The sequence below is a fragment of the Mastigoproctus giganteus genome, chromosome 10 (genome assembly GCF_048544385.1).
Source record: "Mastigoproctus giganteus isolate SK-2022 chromosome 10, ASM4854438v1, whole genome shotgun sequence".
In the NCBI taxonomy this organism is placed as follows: domain Eukaryota; kingdom Metazoa; phylum Arthropoda; class Arachnida; order Uropygi; family Thelyphonidae; genus Mastigoproctus; species Mastigoproctus giganteus.
Genome location: NC_143584.1, coordinates 227228202 through 227255862, shown reverse-complemented (window position 1 = coordinate 227255862; position 27661 = coordinate 227228202). Strand labels below are relative to the sequence as shown.

General features: G+C 38.8%; 1 protein-coding gene across 3 annotated transcripts in view; it reads left to right on the top strand.

Annotated features, from left to right (window-relative positions):
• Nucleotides 1-27661, top strand: part of LOC150080002 (TNF receptor-associated factor 2-like) — a 123840-nt gene that overhangs the window by 89080 nt on the left and 7099 nt on the right. For all 3 annotated transcript variants that reach the window (XM_090382715.1, XM_090382713.1, XM_090382716.1), the window contains 4 exons: nt 395-439; nt 7948-7998; nt 21755-21817; nt 24796-25110. In XM_090382715.1, coding sequence (XP_090238841.1) covers nt 395-439; nt 7948-7998; nt 21755-21817; nt 24796-25110 — 474 coding nt within the window. The remainder of the gene's footprint in view (nt 1-394; nt 440-7947; nt 7999-21754; nt 21818-24795; nt 25111-27661) is intronic.

Below are 27661 nucleotides of genomic sequence, written 5' to 3'. Positions count from 1 at the left end.
ATATCCATAATTGGATAGAATCGACCACATGAAGCACAGTGAAGCATTTGCATTTACAGTGAAGAATTTGCTGCTCACTCGCTCGCCTCCAAAGCCAGGTGGGAAGGAGCAGCAGTGCGTAGCACACGCTTCTTGATTAGACTGGGGTTCAAGCCCGTCACCACCAAATACGGAGGATGCAGGACCACCGCATATCCTGGAGCAATATGGCCTTAGTTGATAATGCTCCTAAAAAAAAAAAACAAGCCAAATAAATCACTCACTCACTCACTCTACAGATGTGTGTAAAAATTTTAACTTTCAGATTTTATAGATCTGTGTAATCACTCATAATATGCAATGATGCTTCTGAATTTTTGCAATGATTATTTCATATCTGTATTTCATTTTTTAGATATTAGTTACAGAGAATATAAAGCTTCATGTAAACATGGATAAAGTAAGTTTAATTCACTTTTATATTTCTAAATTAGACAAATATTCGGAATTCTGATTTGGGCAAAATTTATTACTGTATATAAAAATAGTACACATCTGAACTAGGCAAATTATAGTATTTAATTCAGGTAATTTAATTAGTTAATTGAAATAATTATTCACCCCTTTGCCTAGAAAGCATAATCCTATATTATCTGTATAATTTTGATGTTTATTGCATGGTTTTTTGCAAATACAGTAAAACTTGCATTAAGTACCAATTTGAGGGGCCAGTGGAAGGTTGGTGCTTAATAATAGATACATGTTCAGTTTTTGTAGCTTTGACTTAAACATGTTATTAAATTAAAAAGTAAACAATTCTCATTATGAAATATTGCCTTTTGTGATAGTATAGTGATTTTGCCACTTGTCGTTTATTTGGAGAGGGTTGGATTTAAATACTGTACAGGAGGAATTCTCAATAACCCTCTTCTATAGTTTCTGAACTTGGGCATTCATTTGTTTTCATTTAAACAGCACATAGCTATATCTAAATTTAAAATTATAGAACTAGTTGTGGCTATTTAAATGAAATAATATTATCATTAGTTGTGGCTATTGAAATGAAATAATATTAGCATTCTGTTTTTCCCAGTGAGTTATTCCAGATTTTGCCACTGACGTATTGTGCAAAGTAGCTCCTCAAGTGTGGTCTTCTACAGAAATATCATATTCGAAATTGTGTGATTAGAATAACATAAACACTCACAGACTGTAATGAGAAAAGTTTAAGTGCAAAATATTGCTAAGAACAAGAATGATAATAAAATAACTTCATTTAAGAAAGAATTAATAATACCACACTAATATATCATGTGATAGATTAAGTTGTTTTTATTCAGATGTTAGAATTAAATTGAAAACACCTCAGTACCAATATTTAAACAGTTATTGAGATGTTTTCAATTTAATTAACACATTCCATTAAAAATAACTTTATCTATCAATATGCTATATTAGTGTGGCATTAATCTTTCTCAAATAACGAATAATCATGTCGCTTCCTTCTGCTAATTAATTTTATTTAAAACATTTAACACGAGTAATTACAGACCAGTTAGTTTAACTTCTGTTCCAGGTAAAATAATGGAGTCATTGGTTAAAGATGCATTGCAGGATCATCTAGACAAGACTGCAGCAATAATTCAGACACAGCATGGGTTTGTTAAGGGAAAGTCTTGTCTGACAAATTTGATAGGATATTATGATGTGGTTACAAAGGAACTGGATGCAAAAATGAATTTTGATATCATATACTTGAATTTCAGGAAAGCTTTTGACACTGTTACGCATGAAAGACTATTGTACAAATTGGAGCAGAATGGTATTAAGGGTAAGTTGCTACAATGGATAAAAGGATGGTTCATTGGGAGCAGACGGGGGGGGGGGGGTAATCAATGGGTTGATCAGCAGTTGAACCATCAATATCAAGTGGTCCAATCTGATTAATCCCTTTCATTCTAGAGTTTACATAAGTAAAGAACTCTTTGCTGTTTTTCTTTGCATCCTTTGCCAAGGATTTCTCGTAATCTACCTTCACCTGCCTAACCTCCTTTGTGACTTGATTACAGACTAGTTTATACCTGCCATAGGCTTCTGTGTCACCTGATACTTTATATGCATCCCATACATTCTTCTTCTCTGCCACGAGCTTCATTAATTCATCTGATATCCATTTAGGCCTAAACCTTGAACAGTATTTCTTAGTTGGAATGAAAAGCCTAGTAGCCTCCAGAGTAAACTCAAAGTTGCCTTTGAGTAAATATTTAAATAGTAGAACAATAGCATCTTCTGCCAAGTATATTTAAAGAACAGATTACAAGTAGTGAGAAAAGCCATATGAACTTTTTTACCAAATTGAAAAGTATAACAAGAAATCACTAGTGAGTGACATTGACTTATGTCCATATATCCAGTTCATAATCTGAAAGAAGTTTTAAAGAAGAAAAATTAATGAACTCCCCAAGGAAAAGATTTTTTGAATTACAAACTTTCTGGTGAAAGCAATCTTGAACCATGCCTCATGCATGTAGAAAGTCTGTTCACGTTCCTCTATTTTTTCTTGAATAAAGCGAATTGCTTGTTTCCTTTAAATATTATGCCAGTAACTTTTCAATCCAATATACATCATATTCATGTAGGTAGTACAAATTTCGTCAGTTGGCAGCATGTCATTTCCAAATTTGAAATTATTTCTGTTTTTCAGTACTTCTTGGTATCATTGAAGATTAAAAAAATAGATGAAGCAATAGATGTTTTGCAGAATCCATTCTGTTGTTTTCAATATGAGAATCTATCAAAAGCTATTATGAAAGAAGAAAGAATTGATGTGCAGTGGCCCTTGGTTGAGGACCACTGCACATCAATGGACTTAAAAACCTGACAGTTATCCAATCTCTAGCTTTTCAAGGTTCTAAAGTTGGCAACTATGTAATAATGTCTTATGTCACACCAAACAGACTCAACATTGCATTGTCCACCAACATCAACTGGATGCACTTCCTTAGATTTTATGTGTTTCTTAACTAACAGCATAACCCCTCCTCCCTTTCTGTCCTTTCTATCCTTTCTGTACACATTGTACTCCCCAAATTCCAGTTCTGCACTGCTGTAATTGCAGTGCAGAACTGGAATTTGGGGAGTACAGTGGCAGTAGTGATTCTTCCTGCATCAAGAATCTGCAGATAAAGGAACTACTGCAGATAAAGGAACTACTGCAGATAAAGGAACTACTAGTGATCACAGTGTGCTGAAGTGGGATTTACTCAAAGAAGTAACTACCATCAAGAGTAAAGGGAAGGGTTTTTGCTCTCATAAAGGTGACTACGGTGGTCTGAGACAGTATTTAAATTCTATACGGTGGGACCAACTTATGATGTTATCAAGAGCAAATTCAAAATGGGAAGCATTCAAAGAATTAATCTTGGAAGCTACTAGGCTTTTCACACCAACAAAGAAATATTGTTCAAGATTTAGGCCTAAATCTTGAACAATATTTAAAGAACAGATTACAAGTAGTGAGAAAAGCCATATGAACTTTTTTATCAAATTGAAAAGTATAACAAGAAGTCACTAGTGAGTGACATTGACTTATGTCCCTGTATCCAGTTCATAATCTGAAAGAAGTCTTAAAGAAGAAAAAATAATGAATTAATAGATGTCAGATGAACTAATTAGACATGTGACAGAGAAGAAAAATGCATAGGATACATATAAATTAACATGTGACACAGAACCATATGATAGATATAAGCTGGTCTGTAACCAAGTTACAAAGGAGGTTAGGCAGACGAAGGCAGATTACGAGAAATCTTTGGCAAAGGATGCAAAAAAAAAAACCAGCAAAGAGTTCTTTACTTATGTAAACTCTAGAAGGAAGGAGATGAATCAGATTGGTCCACTTGATATTGATGGTTCAACTGCTGATGATCCTGCTCAGGTAGCTAACAAACTAAATGAATATTTTGCATCTACATTCACACATGAGGAGTTATTCAGGGAGGGGAATGCCAGAGGTGTATTCAACTCTGGCAGTAAACTAGAGAATCTTGTAATAACTGAGAGTAAAGTGGAAGAGAAATTGTTGAAGATAAACATAAGAAAGGCACCTGGGGTGAATGGAATCTATCCAGTTATATTAAAGGAGGTAGCAAAGGAAGTAAGGAAACCCTTAGCCATAATTATGAGAGCTTCCCTGGACTCAGGGAAAAGCCATATGAACTCATGGACTGTAGATGTGCAAATGTGACACTAATCAACAAAGGAAGATCAAAGGGGGAGACAGGTAATTACAGACCTGTTAGTTTAACTTCTGTTTCAGGGAAATTAATGGAGGCACTGGTTAAAGAAGCATTGCAGGATCATCTAGACAAAACTTCAGTTATAGCTGAAACACAGCATGGGTTTGTTAAGGGGAAGTCTTGTCTGACTAATTTTATTGGATACTATGATATAGTCAGAAAGGAACTGGATGCAAAGAATAACTTTGATATATATTAGGATCTTAGAAAGGCTTTTGATACTGTTGCACATGGAATACTGCTGCACAAATTGGAGCAGTGTGGCATTGGAGGCAAATTGCTGCTATGGATAAAGGGATGATTGAGTGGGAGAAGACAGAAAGTGGTAATCAATGGACACTGCTCTTCGTGGACTAATGTTATTAGTGGAGTCCCTCAGGGTTCAGTGTTGGGTCCATTGTTGTTTTCTATATTTATAAATGATATTGATGATGGTATATCAGGCTTAATGTCCAAGTTTGCAGACGGTATGAAGGTTGGCAGGGTTAATGACACTAATGATAATACACTGCTACAGCAGGATCTAGAAAAGTTGAGGAGATGGGCTGAGAGGTGGCAAATGAAGTTTAACATTGACAAATGTAAAGTACTACATATGGGAAGCAGTAATTCCAGAGTGATGTATCAACTCTGTGGTACCACACTGACAGTGGTAGAGAATGAAAAGATCCTGGGGGTATATTGTGCATGCAGATATGAAGTTTTCTGAGCAGTGTAGATGGTCTGCAAGAGTAGCTCATGGTGTCTTGCCAACGATATACAGGATTTTTTCTAGCAGGGATAAGGAGGTGATTATCCCCTTGTATAAGGCAATGGTAAGGCCACATGTTGATTACTGTATACAGGTCTGGAGGCCTCATTTTAAGAAGGATATAGAGCTGTTGGAATGAGTACATAGAAAGGCAACAAGATTTGTGAACAGAACAGAGGGTTGCTGTTACGAAGAAAGGCTTAAATTTTGCAAATTATAGTGTCTCGAGACTATGTGAGGTGGTCTGATTGAGGTGTATAAAGACTTGAATGGTTTGAGCTTACTCAGTGCTGATAGGATTCTTCCTCTTGCTCGGAATAATCACCTGAGAGGGCATAAATTAAAATTGAGGAAAGACGGTTGTAGGATAGATGTGCGGAAGTTTGCCTTTAGCCAGCGGGTGGTTGATTGCTGGAACAGACTTCCATCTGTCGTTGTAGAAGTTGATAGCTTAAATAGATTCAAGGCAGAACTTGACAAACATTTGGAGTGAGTGGATGAGTGAAATAAGGGGTTTTTTTTTTTTTTTGGATGATGCTATAGAAGCTTGCTTTCTTGCATCATGTGCCCTTGTTAATGCTAATGTAATGCAGAAATATAGATGTAACAGTTGGTTTCTAAAGAAATATTTCATATAAACAATTGTTTGATCTCTCATAACAGAATTAAGGAACCGTAGTAGTAAGGTTGCCATTAGAAATGTATTGGGTAGTCAGTTTATTAATTATGCAAACTTAATGGTGGCTAATACCACCTTTCACATTTTGGGCTGCCTTCAAAGCAGCCCAAAATATGCCTCAATCTGAGGCACATTACCCATATTGGAGCAGTGGGTTCCTGCCAAAATATAACTGATTTCCACTTCCCTCCACAGATACTTAATCAGGTTGAGATGTGGTGGGCAGTAAACTATGTTAAGGTCTGCTTCATGTTGCCTGAAACAATTTGTGGACAGTCTGTGATATGGAGCATTATTCTGCTGAAAGTAACAATTGTCAGATGAATAAACTGTGAACGCGAAGATTGATGTGATGGGTCTTGCCATCAACATGGAATAACTGGAATTTGTCAGACCAGGCAACCTTTTTTCATTCTTCAAATGTCCATTGTCAGAGTTAGCTACTTGTAAACTTCCACTCTTTTCAGCTTGTTTCAGCTGACAAGAGTGGAATGATGAGATTGTGTGCTCCTGTATCCCATCCATTATAGGGTCTGATTTACCCCTTTTCACACTACTTTTTTTGTGCTGTATTGCCATTTGACTAATTGTGACTTGCCTATTAGACTGTCACATTCTTTTCATTCTTCATCAGACTTCCATATCAACAAGCTATCCTCAGCCGTATCCTACATATTGGATGTTTTCTGGTTGTTGGATCATTCTCAGTACACTAGACACTGTTGCGCACAAGTATCCATGATAGTTGTGCCAGCACATCTGGCACTGACCATAATACTGCACTCATTTTGGTGCATTCTCTTGCTAAATTGCACACAAACTAACCCTCAGTATCTAATTGTGTTTGTTTGTTATTTGGTTTTTTAGGAGCATTAGCAACTGAGGCCATATTGCTCCGGGGATATGCGGTGGTCATTCCCTGACCTTTCCACATCCTCCGTATTTGGTGGTCACGGGCTCGAACCCCGGTCTAATCAAAAAGCGTGTGCTACGCACTGCTGCTCCTGCCCACCTGGCTATGGAGGCACCCAGTATCTAATGATCTGCTTTATATATATAGCCTGCAGTGGTCATGTGACACTGTCTGATGGTGTGTATTCAATAAATTGGTCATTGTTTGAAATTTTTTTACTCTGTTAAATGCAAATTTTAGAAAAATCCTCTAATAGTAGGTATTGTTTTCAAAAACTTTATTAAGTAAAAATTAAGGGCTTTCAGGTGCAGTATTTTTTCTAGTGCTTTACAACTGTAGCATTTGACAGCCATGACACAGCAGCCATAAGATATAATTGTTACATACCATACTGTGTTGAGAGAGATTCCCCCCCCCCCAAGAGATGGATAATGATGGACAATGAGAGCCATAAAAAATTCATTAAAGTTCTCTGTTTGAATACAAAGTACATTGTGTGCCTGAGTTGATTGTCTGTAGAGTTTTCAGCTTCAGTTTCATTCATTTTGCACCATTGGGAAAAATGTGAAATTGAAATAGGATGATATGCAAAATTTCCTGACTACCTCACATAATTGTGCAGTATCAGGAACTTTTTTTAACAGACAATCAACTCAGGCATACAATGTACTTTGTATTTTTTTTTATTTTTTTATTCTGCTACTAAAGATATATTTATTCTTATTATTCAGTATAGTAGCAGAATAACATTATAAAGTAAACTATTTTCAACTTTTCTTGCCTTTTATCTTAAAAAAGGCTAAATGGTGTATAAAATAAGCCATGCATCTTTTCTCTGATATTTTCTTCAATATGCCTGCTAGAGGGTTAATGGTGTAACAAGACCTAGACTAAAAATATTCATTTTCTAGTCTAGGTCTTGTTACACCATTAACCCTCTAGCAGGCATATTGAAGAACATTATGTTGATTGCCCTAGGAAGCTCAAATTATGAGATATTCATAATTTGATCTTCCTAGGGAGGTCTCCTTTTTTCTAGTATCCCGCCACTATCATTCATAAGAAAATCATGCAAAGAATAATTTTCTCATGCACAAGGTTGAAGTACAAGTACCATGCAATAGTTTATTCATAAAGAAAAATATCTATTGTTCTATTTTGGGAGTGTTTTTTGGAAACTTGGGAATTATAGAATCACTTTACTTAAGAGTGTGGCTGATCATGGGTGTAGCATATAGTTAACCTTTAGCTTTCAGGCCTTGTACTGTATCCTTGTATAGCCCAAAGTTGAAAGATTAAAACTTGCATTTTTTTATTTTCATTTCAGATTGTAAAAGCCATGGCCACCAGTAAAGAAGCTTTTACTTCAGAAATAAAAGCAAGTATATGGAACCATTCATGACATACCTGATAGAGAATACTTTGTGTTACTAAATTTTTTAGTTTTTTTTTTTTGCTGTCTTTGCTGTTTTTCTTTGCCAGAGACTTCTCATAATCTGCCTCAGCTTCCCTAACTTTCTTTGTGACTTGATTACATAGAAATTTATATCTACTATAGGCTTCTGTATCACCTGATAATTTATATGCAATATATGATAATGCCGTATTGCTGAGAAAATGGATAAAATAAAACAGGTTTGAAGTAAAAATTTCTATAATAAACTCAGGAACAAGTTAAAATAAAAGTGATAAATTACAATAGCCTTCGGACGGGGGATGTCCTTCTTCAGTTGTAAACGCTATTACAAAAGTACAAAATGTTATGTGCTCAGCTAGAGTAGTCATGCGAGATGAAAACCGCATATACAGGTGCAGGCAACAATTAGCTGTTGGAAGTAGAGGCTTGCAGTTGAAGCTGCAATGCTTGGCTATGCTGCGTGCACCAAGATTTGTCATTTAGGGGTTGGTTGCCTCAGTGATGGGATTTTTATTTTTATTATTATTAGCTATATGGTGCAAGGAAGCCTAAGGCTTATGCTGCACCAGCCAAAAAAAAATTTCTGAATTACCCCGAGCGAGAGAGAGTGAGAGAGAGAGAGAGAGAGAGAGAGAGAGAGAGAGAGAGAGAGAGAGAGAGAGAAAATAGAAGGGAATCACCAAGAAGGAGAAGAATGATGATGTGCCAAGTCCATACTCACCAGATTTGAGTCCCTGGGGTTGATGACTGTGACCTCCTCTGTTCCGGTTAAAGGAATCGCTACAACTTGAGATGTTGAATGATTCCAACCAGACACGACAACTGTAGTGGCGGGTCGATAATCTCTTCGTTGCGGCATGGGCTGATGTCATGCTGGGTAGACCAGAAAGGCTCAGAGACACGATTTTTGAGTCTTCTGCCAGTCTCACCAATGTAGCAGCCAGTGCAATCACAACAGGAAATGCGGTACACCAAGCCACTCTATAGGAGGTGGGGGAATCGGTGTCTTAACCCTAAAAAAGAGGGACCACAATCTTCTGCCCAGAAGCTACAAGCACTTTATCCCATGAGCGTGTAAGACCCTAGAAAGTTGTGATGGGTATGGATAGTAGGGATTAAGGTGGTCATTGCTGTGTGTGGCCCTAGGGTTGGCAACGTGGTCACGGGCTTGTAGGTCAAACTTATCTAAGGCATTGGTAGGATAGCTGCATTTTGCCAGATCTCCTTTTACCTTAACGATCTCAGTGCGGTTCTCATCCACAGAATTGGAGTGGGTCGAGGCAGGGGTTAAAAGGGCTCGCATGGTGCCAGGAAGTTGGTGGCGAGTACATTGGCTTGCGATAGACTGATGCCTTTAAATGCATGCCCTTGCACCAAACCTTGAGGTTGTCACAGACATTCTCTCAGATATGCCAGACAAGCTGTACTTGCTACCTGGGAGTCTAAAACGCTGATGGAACTGATATTTGGGTGACACTCAAGTCAAGTGGACCCATTTTCGGCGAAGTCCGGACGGTCTGTGACAGCCAAATCCTCTGCTTGCACCTTCACGATGGTGGGACTGTTAGTAATCATGGGTATAACGTCCATGCACAATTACATGGTGGGTGACCACCCAGGTGTGAACCAACGTAAGCAGGGGTCGAGGTGTGGTGCCCACACCACATGGAGGAACGCCGCCCCTCTATGTTACTAGGCAGTACTAGGTGGTAGATGACTCACATCAACCGGTGAAATATCACCACTTTGCTTATTGGAGGCTTGAAGTGGTGGAACCCATGTTTAGGCTCTAGAGCTAAGTTCCGGTCAACCCTTCCCTATCTCTTCCATCATGCAGTATGATTGATAACTTTTGAGGTTATGATGAACGTCGTGGCGGGAACCAATATTCCTTATATTTTGAGGATACAGCTCTAAAACGGTGTTCGCAGGCCGGCCGCTAGTTAGTACACCAGACCGAACCTATTGGTAACTCTCTAGGAGGCTTCCGGATCAGCTAGTGTATAATCTTGCTACCTCTACTCTGCCAGATAGTGACTGGAGGGAGTCCGAGTGGTGTGTATGTGGGGAGCATTGTCGAGGCCACGTTATGTCAAGTATCTGGGTATATTCTTAGAACGTGTGCGCCCTATCCAAAAATTTCATTACTTCATACAGCATGTCCCACCCACTTTTTCTTACTATTGAATACACCATGAATTGTCAAACTAATAGAGCAAGCTTATCTGCAAAAAGATCTAAACTTCCCAAGCACTTCCTAATTCATTTCACAAATATACGTGGTCTCAATTCTAATCTCAACGATATCCATTTCCACTTGCAGCCTGCCAAGCCCCATGTACTGTTTCTGACAGAATCTCAGTTATCGGATGATTCAACTACTGTTCATCTCAGATGCTCAAATTATTCGCTGTATGATTCCTTTCGCCTCAAAGGTGGTACTTGTGCATATGTCCGTTCTGATATTCCCTGTCAGAGACTTGGAAATTTGGAATCTCCTCTCTTCGATCTTCTCTGGCTTAAAATCTCTCTACCTCATTGTGTCAAATTCATCTGTTGTCTCTACCGTTCTCCCAACTCCACTAATCACTTGGAGCTCTTTGACTTCCTCTCTTTGCAACTTGACTTTCTCCAGTCCAACTTTCCTAACAGTGAGGTAATTTTCCTTGGTGATTTCAATGTTCACAACTCCAGCTGGCTTCCGTTTTCTAGTCACACCGACCCAGCAGGTCGAGATGCTGAGGCTTTTGCAATTACTAATGACCTAGCACAAATTGTTCATTTACTTACAAGAATACTGGACAATCCTAATCATACAGCCAGTACGCTTGATCTTTTTCTCACAAACAACCCTTCTAAGTACACGGTCGAAGTGAAAGGTCCTTTAGGCACTTCAGATCACAACTTGGTGATTGTCTCTTCTCCAATGGAACCTTTATCTCATGGCTATTCCCAACCTCGTGTTGTTTGGCATTACAAGAATGCAAAATGGGATGACCTGCGAGACTTCTTTTCTTCTTTTCCTTGGTCGGATTACTGTTTCAAAACTTCTGATGTCAACATTTGCTCAGGTCGTGTCAGTGAAATTATTCTTGCAGGAATGGAATCCTTTATCCCACACTCCACTTTAAAATCTCGTCCTTTATCTAAACCTTGGTTTTCCAATAAATGTGCTAAGGCTGTCCAAGAGAAGAATGTTGCATATCGTAATGGGCTTGTTTCTAATTCTTCAGTTTCATTTTCTGCCTACACCAAAGCCTGCAACAATTGTAAAGCAGTTATTAATCAGTCCAAACTAGAGTTTGAACAGGCGAAGAGTAGAAAACTTGCTTCTTGCCCTAATGGTAGCTGAGCATTCTGGTCTCTTGCCAAAGCTATTGGCCGCAACTTTTGCCCATCTCTGCTTCCACCTCTGTCCAAACCAGATGGTTCCGTTGTCACTTCAGCCAAGCATAAAGCTGACCTGCTAGCATCCCATTTTTCTTCTAGCTCATGTATTAATGATCTTGGTAAAACACCTCCCACCATTCCCAACACGCTCCATTCAATGCCTCCTGTGACCTTCCGTCAAAAGGATATCAGAAGGATTTTGATAAATCTTGATGCTAAGAAAGCTCCAGGTCCCGATGGTATTTCTCCACTTGTTCTCAAAACCTGTGCTCCTGAACTTACTCCTATTCTTTGCTGCCTTTTTTCACTTTCTTATTCCAAAGGTGTTTTTCCTTCTGCTTGGAAACTTGTTCATATCCAGCCAGTTCCTAAAAAGGGTGACAAATCCCTCCATTCCAGTTATCCCTCCATTGCAATTACTTCTACTCTTTCTAAAGTAATGGAGAAATCATTTAACTGCCAACTCTTAAACTACCTAGAAACCTTCCGTCGATCACCGATCGCCAGTATGGATTCTGTCAGTGTCGATCCACTGGTGATATTCTGGCTTATGTTACCCAATTATGGACTAATTCAATGGAAAGGTTTGGTGAAACACAAGTAGTTGCTCTTGACATCTCAAAGGCTTTTGATCGTGTTTGGCATAAAGGTCTTCTAAACAAGCTTCCATCTTATGGTTTTCCAACTGTTTTTAGTAATTGGTTATCCAGTTTTCTCTCTGATCGCTCACTGAGGGTGATGGTAGATGGCTCTCTGTCTTCTAACTTCTCCACTAATGCCGGTGTCCCCCAAGGTTCAGTTCTTTCCCCCACTCTTTTCCTCTTGTATATCAATGATCTTCTTCCCTTGACTGGAAATCCTATCCATAGTTTTGCCAATGATAGCACATTGCATTCCACTTTCCATTTTGAGAAACCTTGTCCTGCTCAACCAGCTTCAACTTCTCGAAAATCTGCTACCAATTCCTTAAATGCTGATCTTCAGGTAATTCTCCAGTGGGGCAAAGACAACTTAGTTGATTTCAAACCTTCTAAAACTCAGTCTTTTCTTATATCTCGCAAAAAGGATTCTTCTGCTAATATGCTTATCTTTAGTGACACTCCGATTTCTAGGCAAAATGATATATCTCTTTTGGGGATTACCCTGACTTCTAATCTCTCACTTTACAAATATTTGGAAGGAAGTAATATTTGTAAAGTGACAGGGAAGTAATATTTGTAAAGCAGAGGAAGTAATATTTGTAAAGTGACAAGCACTTTACAAATATTACTTCCTCTGCATCTAAAAAACTTGGTTTTCTCTTTCGCTCTTGACGTTACTTTTCTTCCAAACAGCTGCTCACTCTGTATAAATCGCAAATCCACCCTGCCATGGAATATTGTTCCCACATCTGGGGTGGTGCCCCCAAAACCTCTCTCAGGCTTCTTGATTCCATTCAGAAGAGGGCAGTTAGGTTAATTAATGATTCATCTCTAACAGTCTCTCTCCACTCGCTTTCTCATAGACGTACTGTTTCTGCTGCATGCCTCTTCTACAGATACTTCCATGGGCACTGTTCTTCTGAATTGGCTTCTATAATTCCCGCTCTCTCTTTCAAAACAGTCCGAACACGTGCCGCCACCAGCCAACATCCATTTACTGTCCAAATTCAAACCCACAGAACCAACTTTTCATCTTCCTCATTTATTCATTCAACTGCCGTTTTCTGGAACAACCTTCCTTCATACGTATTTCCTGAAAATTACAATCTACAGAAGTCGAAGTCTGATGCCACCAAATATCTTCTTTCGTCTTCTCAACCTCCAACCCAAGCACGGTACTAAGTACTATAAGTTCTAATACCTCTCGTGTTTGGGGTTCACATAAAAAAAAAAAAAAAAAAACAAGAAAGGAAGAGCATTGCCCGACTCCAGTCCAATGGTGAATTGAAGGAAGGGCGATAGAGAGTTGAGGTGATGCAAAAGTCGGTCTCCTGACTCGCAGGGAATGATCACGAACACGTCCATGACACCAAAAGTCTATGTGATCTGGCAGACCCACAAATGCGTGACTTTCCAGTTCCTCCATTGTGATGTTTGTCGTGACTGAGCTAACGGGCGCACCCATAGCTGTACTGTGAATTTGCTGGTAAAGGAATTCACCGTACATAACATCACCACCAGTCAGGCACAATCTGAGGGCAGTACAAATGTTTTCAGCAGTTAAAGAAGTTCTGCTGCTCAGGGTTTGGTCATTGTCCAGGAGTTCTTTGGCATATGTGATGGCCAGTTGGACTGGGACTGAAGTGAAGAGAGACACTACTTCGAACAAGGTCATAACCTGATCATCTGAGATGGATAGATTGGAGACCAAGTTTAGGTTCATGCTCGAACTCAGGTGTCTAGTTCCCATCTCAGTTTATTTCAGTGTGATTCGGACTTTATGTTCCCAAGCAGTCTGGGAATCTGAGTGTTATCACTCTCGACAGCAAAGTAAGTTTAACAAATTAGTTCGAGAGACCCATAACACCAGTCACCAGCAAAGCGCCCCTACAGTGGACTGCTCTCGATTTGTGCTGACTTTAAGTGACAAATGCTTGTCTGCTGAGCAGTTGGAGCTACTCACGCTAGTGATGAAATTGGCTGTTCTCCCACGCAATTCCCCAGTCATGGAGCTTACCACGGGTATTGAGGCAGCATCGGCACGTTTACCTGAAGAAACTGCAAATGCAGTTCGTCTGAAAATCAGCAATCCTACAGCATTCCCATCCTGTCAATTCTAATCTAAACCGAAATCAAATCTCTACCCTCAACGCATTGAAACGGGATGATTCCGTAGTCATTTAAACCTTTCCAACTATGATGTGAAAGCTCTATCTCTTTTACAAGACACCTCCACGAGCCTGTACACGACTCTCCTGTGAAGATCCTAGAGCAATGGGAGACCAAAGTAAACGGCCTCGTCTACAATTGGTTTAAGTCAGTCAAAATCTCTGAATCTGCATGCTGGCACCTGCATGCCTCCAGATGCCTGATTCAACAGTTTTATGACCTACCAAGGGTTCATAAAGAAGGAGTGCCCTTACAAACTATCATCTCCTGTTGTGGTTTCCCAATGTACAAGTTATCCAAGTTCATTTCCAGTCTGGTCTTGCCCCTGGTAGGCAAGACTATTCACACCATTCCAACAGCAGAGTTCTTAAACCTGGTCTGTAATCTATCAATCTCAGATGATCAGGTTATGGTCTCATTCAACGTAGTCTCTCTCTCTCTCTTCACTTCAGTCCAACTAGTCATCAAATGTGCCAAAGAACTCCTGGACAACGACCGAACCTTGAGCAGCAGAACTTCTTTAACTGCTGATGACATTTGTACTTGACCAATTTTATCCACTACTATCCAAATCTGTCACAACAACTTTCTAGGGCCTTACAGGCTCACAGGATAAAGTGCTTGCAGCTTCTAGGCAGAAGATTGTGGTCCCTCTTTTCGAGGGTTAAGATGCCGATTCCTCCTACGGAGCGGCTTGGTGTACCACATTTTCTGCATTGTCTGCTATGTTGGTGAGACTGGCAGAAGACTCAAAAATCAAGTTTTTGAGCACAAGGAAGCAATTCGTTCCGCAGACGTGGAACACTCAGCAATCGCCGAGCACTTCTGGTCTACCCAGCACGACATCGAGATTATTGACAGAACCTGCCAATGCCGTCGTCATGTCTGGTTTGAATCGCTCCACATCTTGTGTTGTAGCAATTCCTTTAACCAGAACATAGGTCGCATCCATCCCATCACAGAGGCAACCGTGATGGGTTGCCTAAATGAAAAACGTTGCCACATGCAGCATAGCCAAGTGTTGCAGCTACAACCGCAAATGACCACCATAGCTGAGCACATGACATTCTGTATTTTTGTAATAACATTTACAAATGAAGAAGGGCGAATTGAAAGAAAGCTATTGTGATTTATTACTTTTATTTTAACTTGTTCCCGAGTTTATTAAAGAAATTTTTACTTCAAACCTGTTTTATTTTATCCGTTTTCTCATCAATACTGCATTTTTATTTATTTGTTATGAATCTTGAGACCATAGGCCTGTTTCCATTTAATTTGTATGCATCCCATGCACTTTTCTTCTCTGCCATGTGTCACAGTAGTTCCTCTGACATCCATTTAGGTCTAAGCCTTGAACATTATTTCTTCGTTGGTAAGAAAAGCCTAGTAGTTTCTTTGATTACTACCCTGAATACTTCCCATTTAGAATTTGCTGTTGGCAACATCATCAGTTTGTCTCACTGTTCACAATTTAAAAACTGTCTGAGACTTCTGTAGTTACCCTTACAAAAGCAAAAGCCTTTCCCTTTATCATTGACAGCAGTTATGTGTTCAATGAAATTCCACATTAGTACACCGTCATCGCTGTCACCAAGTGTTTCTTTTACTTGCAGATTCTTAATGCATGAAGTATCACTGGTGATAACCAGATCAAGAGTATTGCTTCCTCTTGTTCCTATTGCTTCCATCCAAGGAATTCACAAAAGTCTTGCTACTGTGTGAGTGACCAATCCACAGATTTTAGTCAACATCTGGAAAGTTCAAATTTCCCATTATTAGACATTGTAATTTGCTGGCCCACTCTATTTCCCTGTATAGCTGTTTGGTGTACTCATCACAGTCATTAGGCCTATAACATACTCCTACTGTCAGTTGTGCTTATATCACACCAAACTGATTCAAAATTGCACTTGTTGCACTTGTCACCCAAGTCTACTGGATGTATTGCCTTAAATTTAATATTCTTCTTAACTAAGTAAGTTAAGTGATTCTGCTGATCCCCTACTCTTAATGTCATTAGTACTAACATGTACAACAATATCACCTTTTATACCCTTAAAAGATATCTGCTCTACAGTGTCATCAACTTTTGCCCCCCAGCAAGCATACCCTGGTTGCATTCACCTATCCTTTTTCACAATATTTCCTGTTTCCCTGATAATAGTCACCAGCAATAGCTACCATATCCTGTGGGACCAGCGATTTCTGCCTTGGGTGTTACTGCTGTGTTGCCTGATGCTCAAGCGCAAGCTCTAGTGTTGAGGTGGGCAGCTGAGAGCTTAATAGGCCCCCAATTTAAATCCTTGAAGAAGAGGGCATTTCTTCTTCAAGCTCTCATAAAGGCCTTTAACAATGCTGAGTTGGCACCTAGTATCCTTGCATTCTTTACATTGAACACACAGAAAGACATCCCCCCTTGACGATATCATGCAAATTTGTGAACTAAAGTGCTGAAAGATAAATGTTAGAATAGATTAAAATATAATGAGGGGGGATTTCATTTACAAGACAGTAGCATCTGAAGCAACCAAGAGATATAGCATTTCAGTGATCTGATCTCTAATCTCTCCAAAGAGGTAGATTTAAAGAGTCTAGTCCTATGCTACATAAACCATTAATAAGGGAAGTACAGTACTTAATTTGCCCACTGAAAGTTGAAGCCCTTTCACCAGGTAAGTTAAATTAGAGGGTGCTGTGTGTGTATACAGGCACGCACACACACACGCATGTGTCTTGTAATCAAAAATTGATTGGTAAATGATGGGAGAATGGACAGATGGAAAATAAAAAAAAAAGGTTAAAATTAATCTAGAACAAAAATGGACTTGAATATTTAAAATAGTGAATATTTTAAACTCTAGAAATATCAAGATTTTCGTGTGTGGGAGGGTGGGGGAAAATGAGGGAACAAACTTTGGAAAAATAAGAAAAGAGTTGTCATTGGTTTCAAATTTGTATGCTGACAGTAATCCACTGAAGGATTCAACTAAGATAATGTTAAAATTTTTTTTTCTAAGGAAGTTCCTGAAAAATTTCAGACATGAGTAATGAATACATACAAAGTAACTATACCATTGAGTCAGAACTGTGTATATAAACAGGCACAGATTGAAAGATCCCACTTAGGGAACCTTAAAATGGATATAGTAAAAAAAAAGGAAAGAAATTTCTTATATAGAAAAACAGGAAATGAGCAAAGTGGCAGAAAGTGCCAAATGCAACCCCAGGGGCTTACATCTGGTGAGTATGGGCTTGGCACACCCAGGGTCCTGAGCTGGATATCATCATTCTTCTTTTTCTTGGTGTTTCCTTTTCTCTCTCTCTCTCTCTCTCACGGTAATTCAGAAAAAAAATTTTTTGGCTAGTGCAGCATAAGCCTCAGGCTTCCTTGCACCATATGGATAATAATAATAATAACAATGTAAGGAACGTGGCTCGTTGGAAGGCTCGTGACTGTTTCAGGTCACTCAAAAACTTTGAGAAATACCATATAATGCTGATGTGGTTTCCAGAAATACCAGTGAATTATTATAATATTTATAATAATAAATTGGAGAGGTGTCACCATACAGTGATTGAATTTAAGTACAGTAAACCCTCATTAATCCGGACAGCTCTAAAAAAATTTAAAAGTGTAAAAATCAAATGACGATCGGGCTCAAAGGTCATATGTATTGTGGCCGAGGTCATTGGGCTGTGATGAGTCACTCTGCACAAACAACCTGGTTCCCGGCTGTGATTCAGACAGTTGTTTGTTGTTTGCTCCGCAGTTACGCTCTTCTATCTTTGTGCTGTACAGTTAAACAATGTCTTTAAGTAAGTCTAGTGTAGGACAGAAGCATAAGTATGAAACAATTTCTCTTGACAATAAACTATTGGTGATAGAAAAACTTGAAAAAAGAGCTTCAGTGTCCAGCATCTGTCTTGAGTACGGCATTGCAAAACAAACTTGTGTCGGATATTAAAAAGAAAAAAAGTGAAATTCGTAATTTTGTTTTCAAGTTTAACATGGAGAAAGAAAAAAGTAAAGTTAAATGAATATGGATGCCTGCTGATAAAGCACTAGATGATGCTGTGTACAAATGGTTTTCCCAACTTCGTTCGTCTGGTTTGGCTGTGTGAGGAATAGAAATCCAAGCAGCGGTGGAGAGACTGGCTAAACAGTTAGGAATTCAACAATGTATAAATATAGTGCAAGCGCATCAGAAATACAGAAATCTGAATAAATCAGAATATTAGCAAAACGGCATCATTTTAAGTTATATCTCATATTGTGAATACCTTCACAATGAGTTGCCATGATATTGCACTACTTCGAATAAGTAACGCTTCATCTGAGAATAAGTAACATTAGTCTGAGTCCATCTGAGATACCACCACACAATGGGTGGTGGTATCCATCTGAGAATAAGTAACATTAGTCTTCTCCTTAGGTGAAGCGTTACTTATTCGAAGTAGTGCAATATCATGGCAACTCATTGTGAAGGTATTCACGAGATATAACTTAAAACGATGCCGTTTTAGTCTGAATTCAACAATTTAAAGCTTTTTAGCTTTTTTTAAATTGAATCGCTTTTAAATTAGCTTTAAATTAAACAATTTAAAGGTTGGCTTTTTAGATTTAGAAGACGGCATAATATTTCAAACAAGAAAATGTGTGGGAAAATTCTTAGTGCTGATTTTGAAGCTGTTGAGCCTTTCAGGAAACAACTGAATGATTTTATTCAAAAGGAGGGTTATCAATTGAACAAGGTGAACAACTTTGTTACACACTAGATATTACAAAGCATATTTCATATTATCCAGACTTTCATTAAAACAGACACCTCTCAACACCTATTAGTCCGGTTTAATGAGGGTTTACTGTATTGCACAAGATTTAGAAGAATAAACTGTTCACTCTTCATTCCATTTTCTGATTTTTCTGAGTTTTTCATTAGAGGATGCTATTGTAAGGAGGGAGGGGGATATTTGGAAAATTTCTGCTCAGACTTCTTTTGGTCTTCAGCTTTCACTGGTATGTACTTTGTTAGTGGCTTACATAGCATAGAACTGTTGTGTTTCAACTCAGCCTTTTAGCATTAGCATTAGTAGGGGCATATGATGCAAGAAAGCAAGCTTATGCAGCATCAGCCAAAAAAAAAAAAAAACTGTTCCCATTTCACCCCTTCATTCATTCCAAATGCCTGTCCAGCTCAGCCTTAAATTTATTTAGACTATCAACTTCCACAACAAAAGATGGAATTCTGTTCCACCAATCAACTACCTGCTGGTTAAAGGCAAACTTCCGCACATCTATCCTACAACTGTCTTTCCTCAATTTGAATTTATGCCCTCTCAGGTGAGAGGGCATAAAGAGAAAGAGGAAGAATCTCATCAGCATTGAGCATGCTCAAACCATTCAAGGTTTATACACCTCAATCAGAGACTAGGCACCTGAGAGGTGCCTAGTCTCCAAACACTGTAATCTGCAAAACTTAAGCCTTTCTTCGTAAGAGCATCTCCTTGTTCCAATCACTAATCTTGTTGCCCTTCTCTGTACTCGTTCCAACAGCTCTACATCCTTCTTAAAATGAGGCCTCCAGACCTGTATACAGTACTCAAGGTGTGGCCTGACCATCGCCTTATACAAGGGGATTATCACCTCCTTATCCCTGCTAGAAAAATTCCTGTATATCATTGACATGACACCAAGAGCTACTCTTGCAGACCATCTACACTGCTCAGAAAACTTCATATCTGCCTGAACAGTTATCCCCAGGTCCTTTTCAAAATCTACCACTTTGTAGTACCACAGAGCTGATACGTTACTCTGTGGTTACTGCTTCCCATATGTAATACTTTACATTTGTCAATGTTAAACTTCATTTGCCACTTCTCAGCCCATCTGCTCAACATTTCTAGATCCTGTTGCAGCAGCGTACTGTCATTAGTATCATTAACAACCCTGCCAACCTTCATGTCGTCTGCAAACTTGGACATTAAGCCTGATATACCATCATCAATATCATTTGTAAATACAGAAAACAAAAATGGACTCAACACCGAACCCTGAGTGACTCCACTAAAACCATTAGTCCATGAAGAGCAGTGTCCATTGATTACCACTCTCTGTTTTCTGCCACTCAACCATCCCTTTATCCGTAGCAGCAATTTGCCTCCAATACCGCACTGCTGCAATTTGTGCAGCAGTCTTCTTTTGGTAGGGTTAAAGGCTATTTAAATGCTATGCCCTTTTGTTGTTTCAGACACCAGTGTCTTGTGATTCCTGATCATGGGGCTCTGACAGATGAATTCCTTTTTTGGATTTGTGAATTAAAATGCCAAAAAGTAAATGTCATAATATGTTAAAATGCAAAAACTTGATAGCAAATCTCAAACTTGATAGACAAGCTCATCTCAGCTAGCTGTATGCATTTTTGCATGATTCCAAAAAAATCATTTTTATGTTTCCGTATAATGGAGGAGACAAATTTGTCTCCTCCATGACAAGGTGTACAGCTAGTGCTGTATACTTTAGTCAGGTTTGCTGTTTTATGTGCAGTATTTTTGCAGCACCCTAGTTGTAGCATAGTTCTTCTTCTGTAGTTATTCTGTAGCACTTGTTCTATAGTAATATATTATTTTGTGCTTATTTTATTTTAATGTTTTATAATGGGGCTTTTCTCACTGCGCTCGCTTCTTTTGATAAAATAAATGAAAATACAGAGGCTTTTGACACTGTGTGTATGTGTGTCTTCCTCAGCTATAAATACATAAATATTTTACTGTATCATTGTGGATACACCATAGTTTGCCCATAGTTTGAACCACGTATGTAGTGTAAAGGCATCGTTTTAATTGTATCTCATATTGTGGGTGCCTTCACAACGAGATAGCTGGTATTGCACTACTTCGAATAAATAACGCTTCTCTAGTAGAGAAGACTACTGTTATTTATTTTCAGTGGATACCACCACCCAGATGATCATTTCGAAGCTAGTTGGCTTCATCATCGGTGGGTGGGCAGGTACCCTGGTAATGCAACATGGCATCACAGTTGCGAAGTTATTTCCACAATATGAGAGATGCCAAATGGTTAATAAATAATAATTCATTTAGAAGACAAAATGCACAAGACATAATTTCTTATGGGTTTATAGTTAATTACCTAAATTCATAAGAAATTATGCCTTGTGCATATTGTCTTCTATTATAAATATGTTACATATGGAAATCAAGAATGGTATTGCATGATCATGCTAGATAAACAAAGCATATTCACGAGGTTTATCTAGCATGACTGCGCTAAAACAAGCTTCTGTTACCTATTACCATGTAACCTGCATCCTTCTTCTCCCATTGGCTGTATCACTAGGAGGAAAATTATTTTAATGTATAGAAAGATTAGCTTTAATATATATTAACATATCAGATTAAATATTATTATACTGTGAATATTTCAGAATATGTGAATATATATTTAAGTAAATTGATGAACAGAATGAAATTTAGTAAAAGAAAGATGTTCATTTTAGGAAATAAAGCAAGAAAAGGACTTATTACAAACTCAGTTGGCCGGCACATTGCAGATATTGGAGGTCTGTTCATTTAGTTCAAATCATTTTCTTTTATTATTACATTGTGAATATAATATAAGGCAGATTCAAAAAATTTAATAGCATTGCACTTCCATGATAGGAGTAACATATTTGCATAATGTGTTCTTCAAAATAGTGTTTCTGCTAACCTTCAGAAAAAAAATTTTTTAGCTCTTAAGAGTCTTTAATGTTTCTTAATTCATCTGCAAAGGTAGCACTCTGGCAAAGAATAACACTGTTATTGTACCATAGTGTTGTCATTACATGCATATGATTAGCAATAAATTTCTTATTGGGGCTTTTTTTTGAACCTGTTTTGTATAATACAGGGTGTGTATAAAGTAATGTAAGTGACCAAATTATGAATTTTCAGAATACAAAAATTTGATACATACTTATAGAACCTTTATGATTTAAGATAATCCCCATTTGCTTGAGAACAGACCTTTGCATAGCATATATTTTATAAGAATCCCATCAGCATTGAGCATGCTCAAACCATTCAAGACTTTATACACCTCAATCAGATCACCTCGCAGGTGCCTAGTCTCCAGACACTGTAATCTGCAAAACTTAAGCCTTTCTTCATAAGAGCAAACATTTAGCCCATTTACTAATCTTGTTGCCCTTCTCTGTACTCTCTCCAGCAGCTCTACATCCTTCTTAAAATGATGCCTCCAGACCTGGATACAGTACTCAAGGTGTGTCCTGACCATTGCCTTATTAGTATTAGTATTAGTAATGGCCACATGGTGCAAGAAAGCCTATGGCTTATGCTGCACCAGCCAATAAAAAAATAAATAATAATAATTAATAAAAGAAAAGGAAATTAAACCTATTATCCTATGCGCTTCCCTGACCCGAAGGTACTAACCAGATGACCTTTGAATTTCCCCAAACTGTCAGCCTCTACCACCCATGTAGGCAACTTATTCCAGTAATTTATAACTCGCTGGATAAAATAAAACTTCCTGCAGTCCAATCTAAACATTTTCCCCCATAACTTGAATTTATGTCCCCTAGTTCTAGCATCATTTATAATCTTGAAAATTTCGTCCTCATTCATTTTACTGATGCCTTTCAAAGCCTTAAACACCTCAATCAAATCTCCTCTAAGGTGTCTAGTTTCCAAACTCTGCAGCCCACATATTCGAAGTCTTTCTTCATAAGGACGCCCTTTTGCCGATCTCACCAGGCGAGTTACTAGTCTTTGCACCCTTTCAAGAAGCTCGATGTCTTTCTTTAGGTGCAGTCTCCATACTTGAACACAGTATTCCAAGTGTGGTCTAACAAAAGCCTTATATAATGGGATTATAACGTCCCTATCTCTACTAAAAACGGCCGCCGTAGCCGAGTGGTCAGGAGTGCGAGTGCAGTAGCACACGCTCTTTTAGTAGACCGGGGTTCAAGCCCCTGACTGCTGAATACGGTCGATCTGCCAACCCGCACTGGACCAGCGTGGCAGATTATGGTCCATTTCCCTTAGCATGAATTGTTGAGGAGGCTTCCATCCTGCAGTTGGTTGATAATGGCTGCACTTTACCTTTTTTTTTTTTTTATCTCTACTAAAACGTCTCCACTAAAACCATTAGCCTCAGTAGGTTATGGGAGCTGCCGATCCTCCACAGTCCCATTGCTAACACCATGACTCAGGACGCTACACCTCAACTGGGTAAAAGAACATCGTCACTTTACGTTAGATGATTGGAGACGGGTCTCCTGGTCCCACGAGTTCCATTTCTAGTTATTTCAAGCGGATGGGAGGGTACATATCTGTCAGAAACCACATGAAGCAATGCACCTGTCATGTCAATAAGGAACTGTTCAGGCAGGTGAATAGTTGGTAATTGTCTGAGGCATGTTTAACTGGTACACTTTGACACCTCTGGTACGTCTAGATACATCTCTGAACAATTCAGGTTACATGTCCATATCCCTTCATGTTTATTGTGCATTCACAGGGCAGCGGACTCTTCCAGCAGGACAATGCGCCTACCTACAGAGCCCCGGTGACTAAAACATAGTTCGAAGAGCATTCTGCAGATTTTACCACCATGGAATGGCCTCCCCATTCACTGGACATGAACTCTGTGGAGCATCTTTGGGATGCTGTAGAAAGGTCCATTTGAGCTTTGGAGCCTTCACCCAGGAATGCAACGGAATTATGGACAGCAGTGCAGCAAACATCGATGGAAATACCTCTGGAACACTTTCGTGAACTAGTGGACTCAATGCCTCGCTGTTTGACTTCCCTTATTCGGGCAAAAGGTGGGCCTATCTGTTACTAGTTGGGTATCCCATGAATTCTGTCCACTCAGTGTATGTTGTGCTATAAATTACAATTTATAATCCTCTTTTGATACTGATTACACTGGTACAAGCTATTTAGACACCTTCAGTATCTGCTATATCAGTACTAAAACAATGCCAGCGGAAGTCGACCAAGCAATTGCAAAGGCCAATTAATGAATAAATGCACTAAATTAATCAAGAAATCACAAAGAAATAGTACGCTACTAATTTTATATCAAAAGTTAGAGAAAAGCAATAATTTCAAATGAATAAATAAACTTTCACTTAGTGGTTTCTGAAAATATGTAGCTCTCTTAGTCTCGACAGAAGAGTCTCAAAATGTGGGAATAGGGGAGGTTTTCAACCTACATAACATGGAAATTAGCATAAAAATTTTATTTGTATGATAGTTCAATATTTGTTAATTTATTATGATTATAGTGTTACTTATTTTGAGTATTTAGGTAGTTTTTTCTTCATCTTACATAAGAAAAAGTTAAGTCATTATAAGAATGACAACTTTCAACTTCAGTTGAAAGAATGACAGTTGAATTAAGAATATCGTGTAAGAAATGTTGTGCACTATTATTGCATGCCACTTGTAGTGATGAACTTTTAAGATTGGTTAATTATTTTATCTTTTTGTTTAAAATTTTGATGTTTATGAAGGCTTCTGTTTTGATCAGAATGAACTGGACGGCACAAATGGAAAAGATGAGATTCTTGATGTTGAAATCATTGAATTATTAAATCTCGATGTCCCAAATGCTGATAAAGGCCACAGTAGCCAAACAGAATTCCATGCTCACAGTACCCAAGTATATGTCAAGTCACTCGAACATGCTTCTGAATGTCAAGATGCCACATGCAGTTTTCTACATTGTGCTAAGATGAAGATTGTTCTTCAGCATGCAAATAATTGTGACAAGGGAATAAGAGGAGGATGTTCTTTCTGTGAAGGGATCAGTACCCTATTCAAAACACATGCAGCAAACTGTGATGTAAGTATCCCTTACCTTATGGTTATGCTTATTAAACACTCAAACAAGTTTTTAGGAAAACACAAAAAGTTCAAACCTAAAATATTGTACATTACAGTGACTACAGAGGTATATGGAGACTAATTAGGTTCAAAATTAGTCTCCATATATCTTCCTAATTATACAAGTTATTATACTTATTGAGTAGTTTTGGAAGCGATATCTTGATATTTACTTAGAATTATGAGTGAAAAGCGTCTGTACTCTTGCCACCTTATATTATTTATTTTTTTCCCCCTGTTTTGTAAGCAAGTACAGTTTAGAAAACACTTGCCAAATGATTGGTACTGTTACTACCCAAAGTTGGATGATATTTGTTTTATGCTTGAATTATTATTTTATAAAATTATTTACATTTATTTTACAAAACATGGATAACACTCACTGAATCACAGAATATTAGCACATATTGGTGAATAGTAAGAAAAATTAATAATAATAAATAAGGGGTACAATTAGCCCAGTGGTTATGATGCTGGACCACTAATATACTGGACCCAAGTTTGAATCATGCTGTGGGAGGAGAAAATAAAAATGTGGAGGGAGAAAAAAGTGAAAGTCACTTTATTGGAACTACCTCCCTCAAGGTCTTACTGATGGCTGAGGCAGAGAGTTGTGCCGTCTGATGTCACTCCCAATAACTACCACCCACAAAAACCAAAGCTAAACAGATCCACCTCCATAGCTGGATGAAGATGAGAAGTGGAAATATTGAACATGCTACATTGAGTGTGGCACAGAATAAAGTCACTCATATTCAGGCCTTAGGCAAAGAATTGGCCCTAAAAGTCAGAGACAGACTCCTGCAGAGAACAGTGGAGCAAGTGCTGCTGTCTCCCATATGGCTACCACAACTCAAAGGCAAGACCCATCTACTATATGGCTACCACCCAGCCAAACCAACTGGGAGTGCTTCCTTACAACTGTGCCAATGACCACCCGGGAGCGAAGAAAGAGCCAATGCATGAAGTGGAGCATCAAAATGAATACAATCATCATGCAAGCATATGAAGTAACTAAGTTAGAGACCTCTATGACAGTGTACGGATTTTAAACTACACATCAAGCAGTTGGAGCATTTGGTTACCAAACAGGGAATAGCAAACTAGAGATGGATGATTGTCATGAAGAACCTGATAGCTCCTGCAATCTTAGAAAAAATCAAGCAGGATGTGAGCAGTCAACTGAAAAGAACAATGAATACAGAGATAACAGAACCAAAACTAGAAGAGGAGCAACAATATCCCAAATAGAAGAAGGGTGGTAGAAAGCCCTAGCAGAATTCGAAGGAATGGATCCCACACCACACCAAAGCAGAGACCCAACAGAATCCTGTGGCAAGTAATACCAAATACTACGAAATAATACCGAATTACCTCAACAACAATAAGCAACACTATATACATACCATCCACATAGCCATTTACTGTACGACTGTAGCAACCATCAGGATGAATGGAAGAGAAATCAGAAATCAACAGAAAACAAAATGCAAAGACAAGGAATCACCAGCCAGGGTTGTTGTTGTTGTTATTTGGTTTTTAGGAGCATTAGCAACTAAGGCCATATTGCTCCGGGAATATGCGGTGATCATTCCCTGACCTTTCCGCATCCTCTGTGTTTGGTGGTGACGGGCTCGAATCCCGGTCTAATCAAGTAGTGTGGGCTACGCACTGCTGCTCCTTCCCACCTGGCTATGGAGGCGCCTTACCAGCCAGGGAAAGAAGGCTACAACAGAAGAGATAAGAGTGAAGATATGCCAACAGGGTCAGTTGGTCTATCTGATTATAGCACACGAAACCTGTAGTCATAGGGTTGAAAAATATCTCGACACCCTCAAGGAGAAACTCCTGGCATCAACAAGAGGCTTTGCTGTTACAGGAAGAATCCAGAAGAAAACAGATAACCAGATATTCAATGAAAACCAGAGAGCCTTCTACAAGAAAATCAGACAAGAGGAAAAGGAAAGCAACAGACCCCCCACCCCCCCAACCAGAAGGCACTTGAAGAGTTCTAGGGCAAGTAGTGGAGCAGTAAAGTTAGCCACAACGGCTGTGTGCCCTGGATAAAACTAGAACGGAAGAAAACCGAGGCCATACAAGAGATGACAGAGTGAGAGATTTGGGAGGAAGAAGTACAAAGTTGATCAGGAAGTTCTACAAGTGGCAAACCCCCAGGGAGAGAGGTAACAGCCACAACTATTGGTGCAAGAAGTTCGGCTGTACATGTGTGCGCACACACGCACGCACACACACACACACACACACACACACACACACACACACACACACACACACACACACACACACACACATAGCGGAAGAGTTCACCCAGATCATAACCCCTAACATTGTCATTGTTATGGGTATTATAGCATCAGGTATCCTGACTCAAGGCATCACTTATCTGAAAGTTAAGGACAAAGACACCACACACCCGGTGAAGTACAGACAGATCGCCTATCTCCCAACAATGTACAAGATCCTGACCAGCTTCATAACCAAGAAGATAT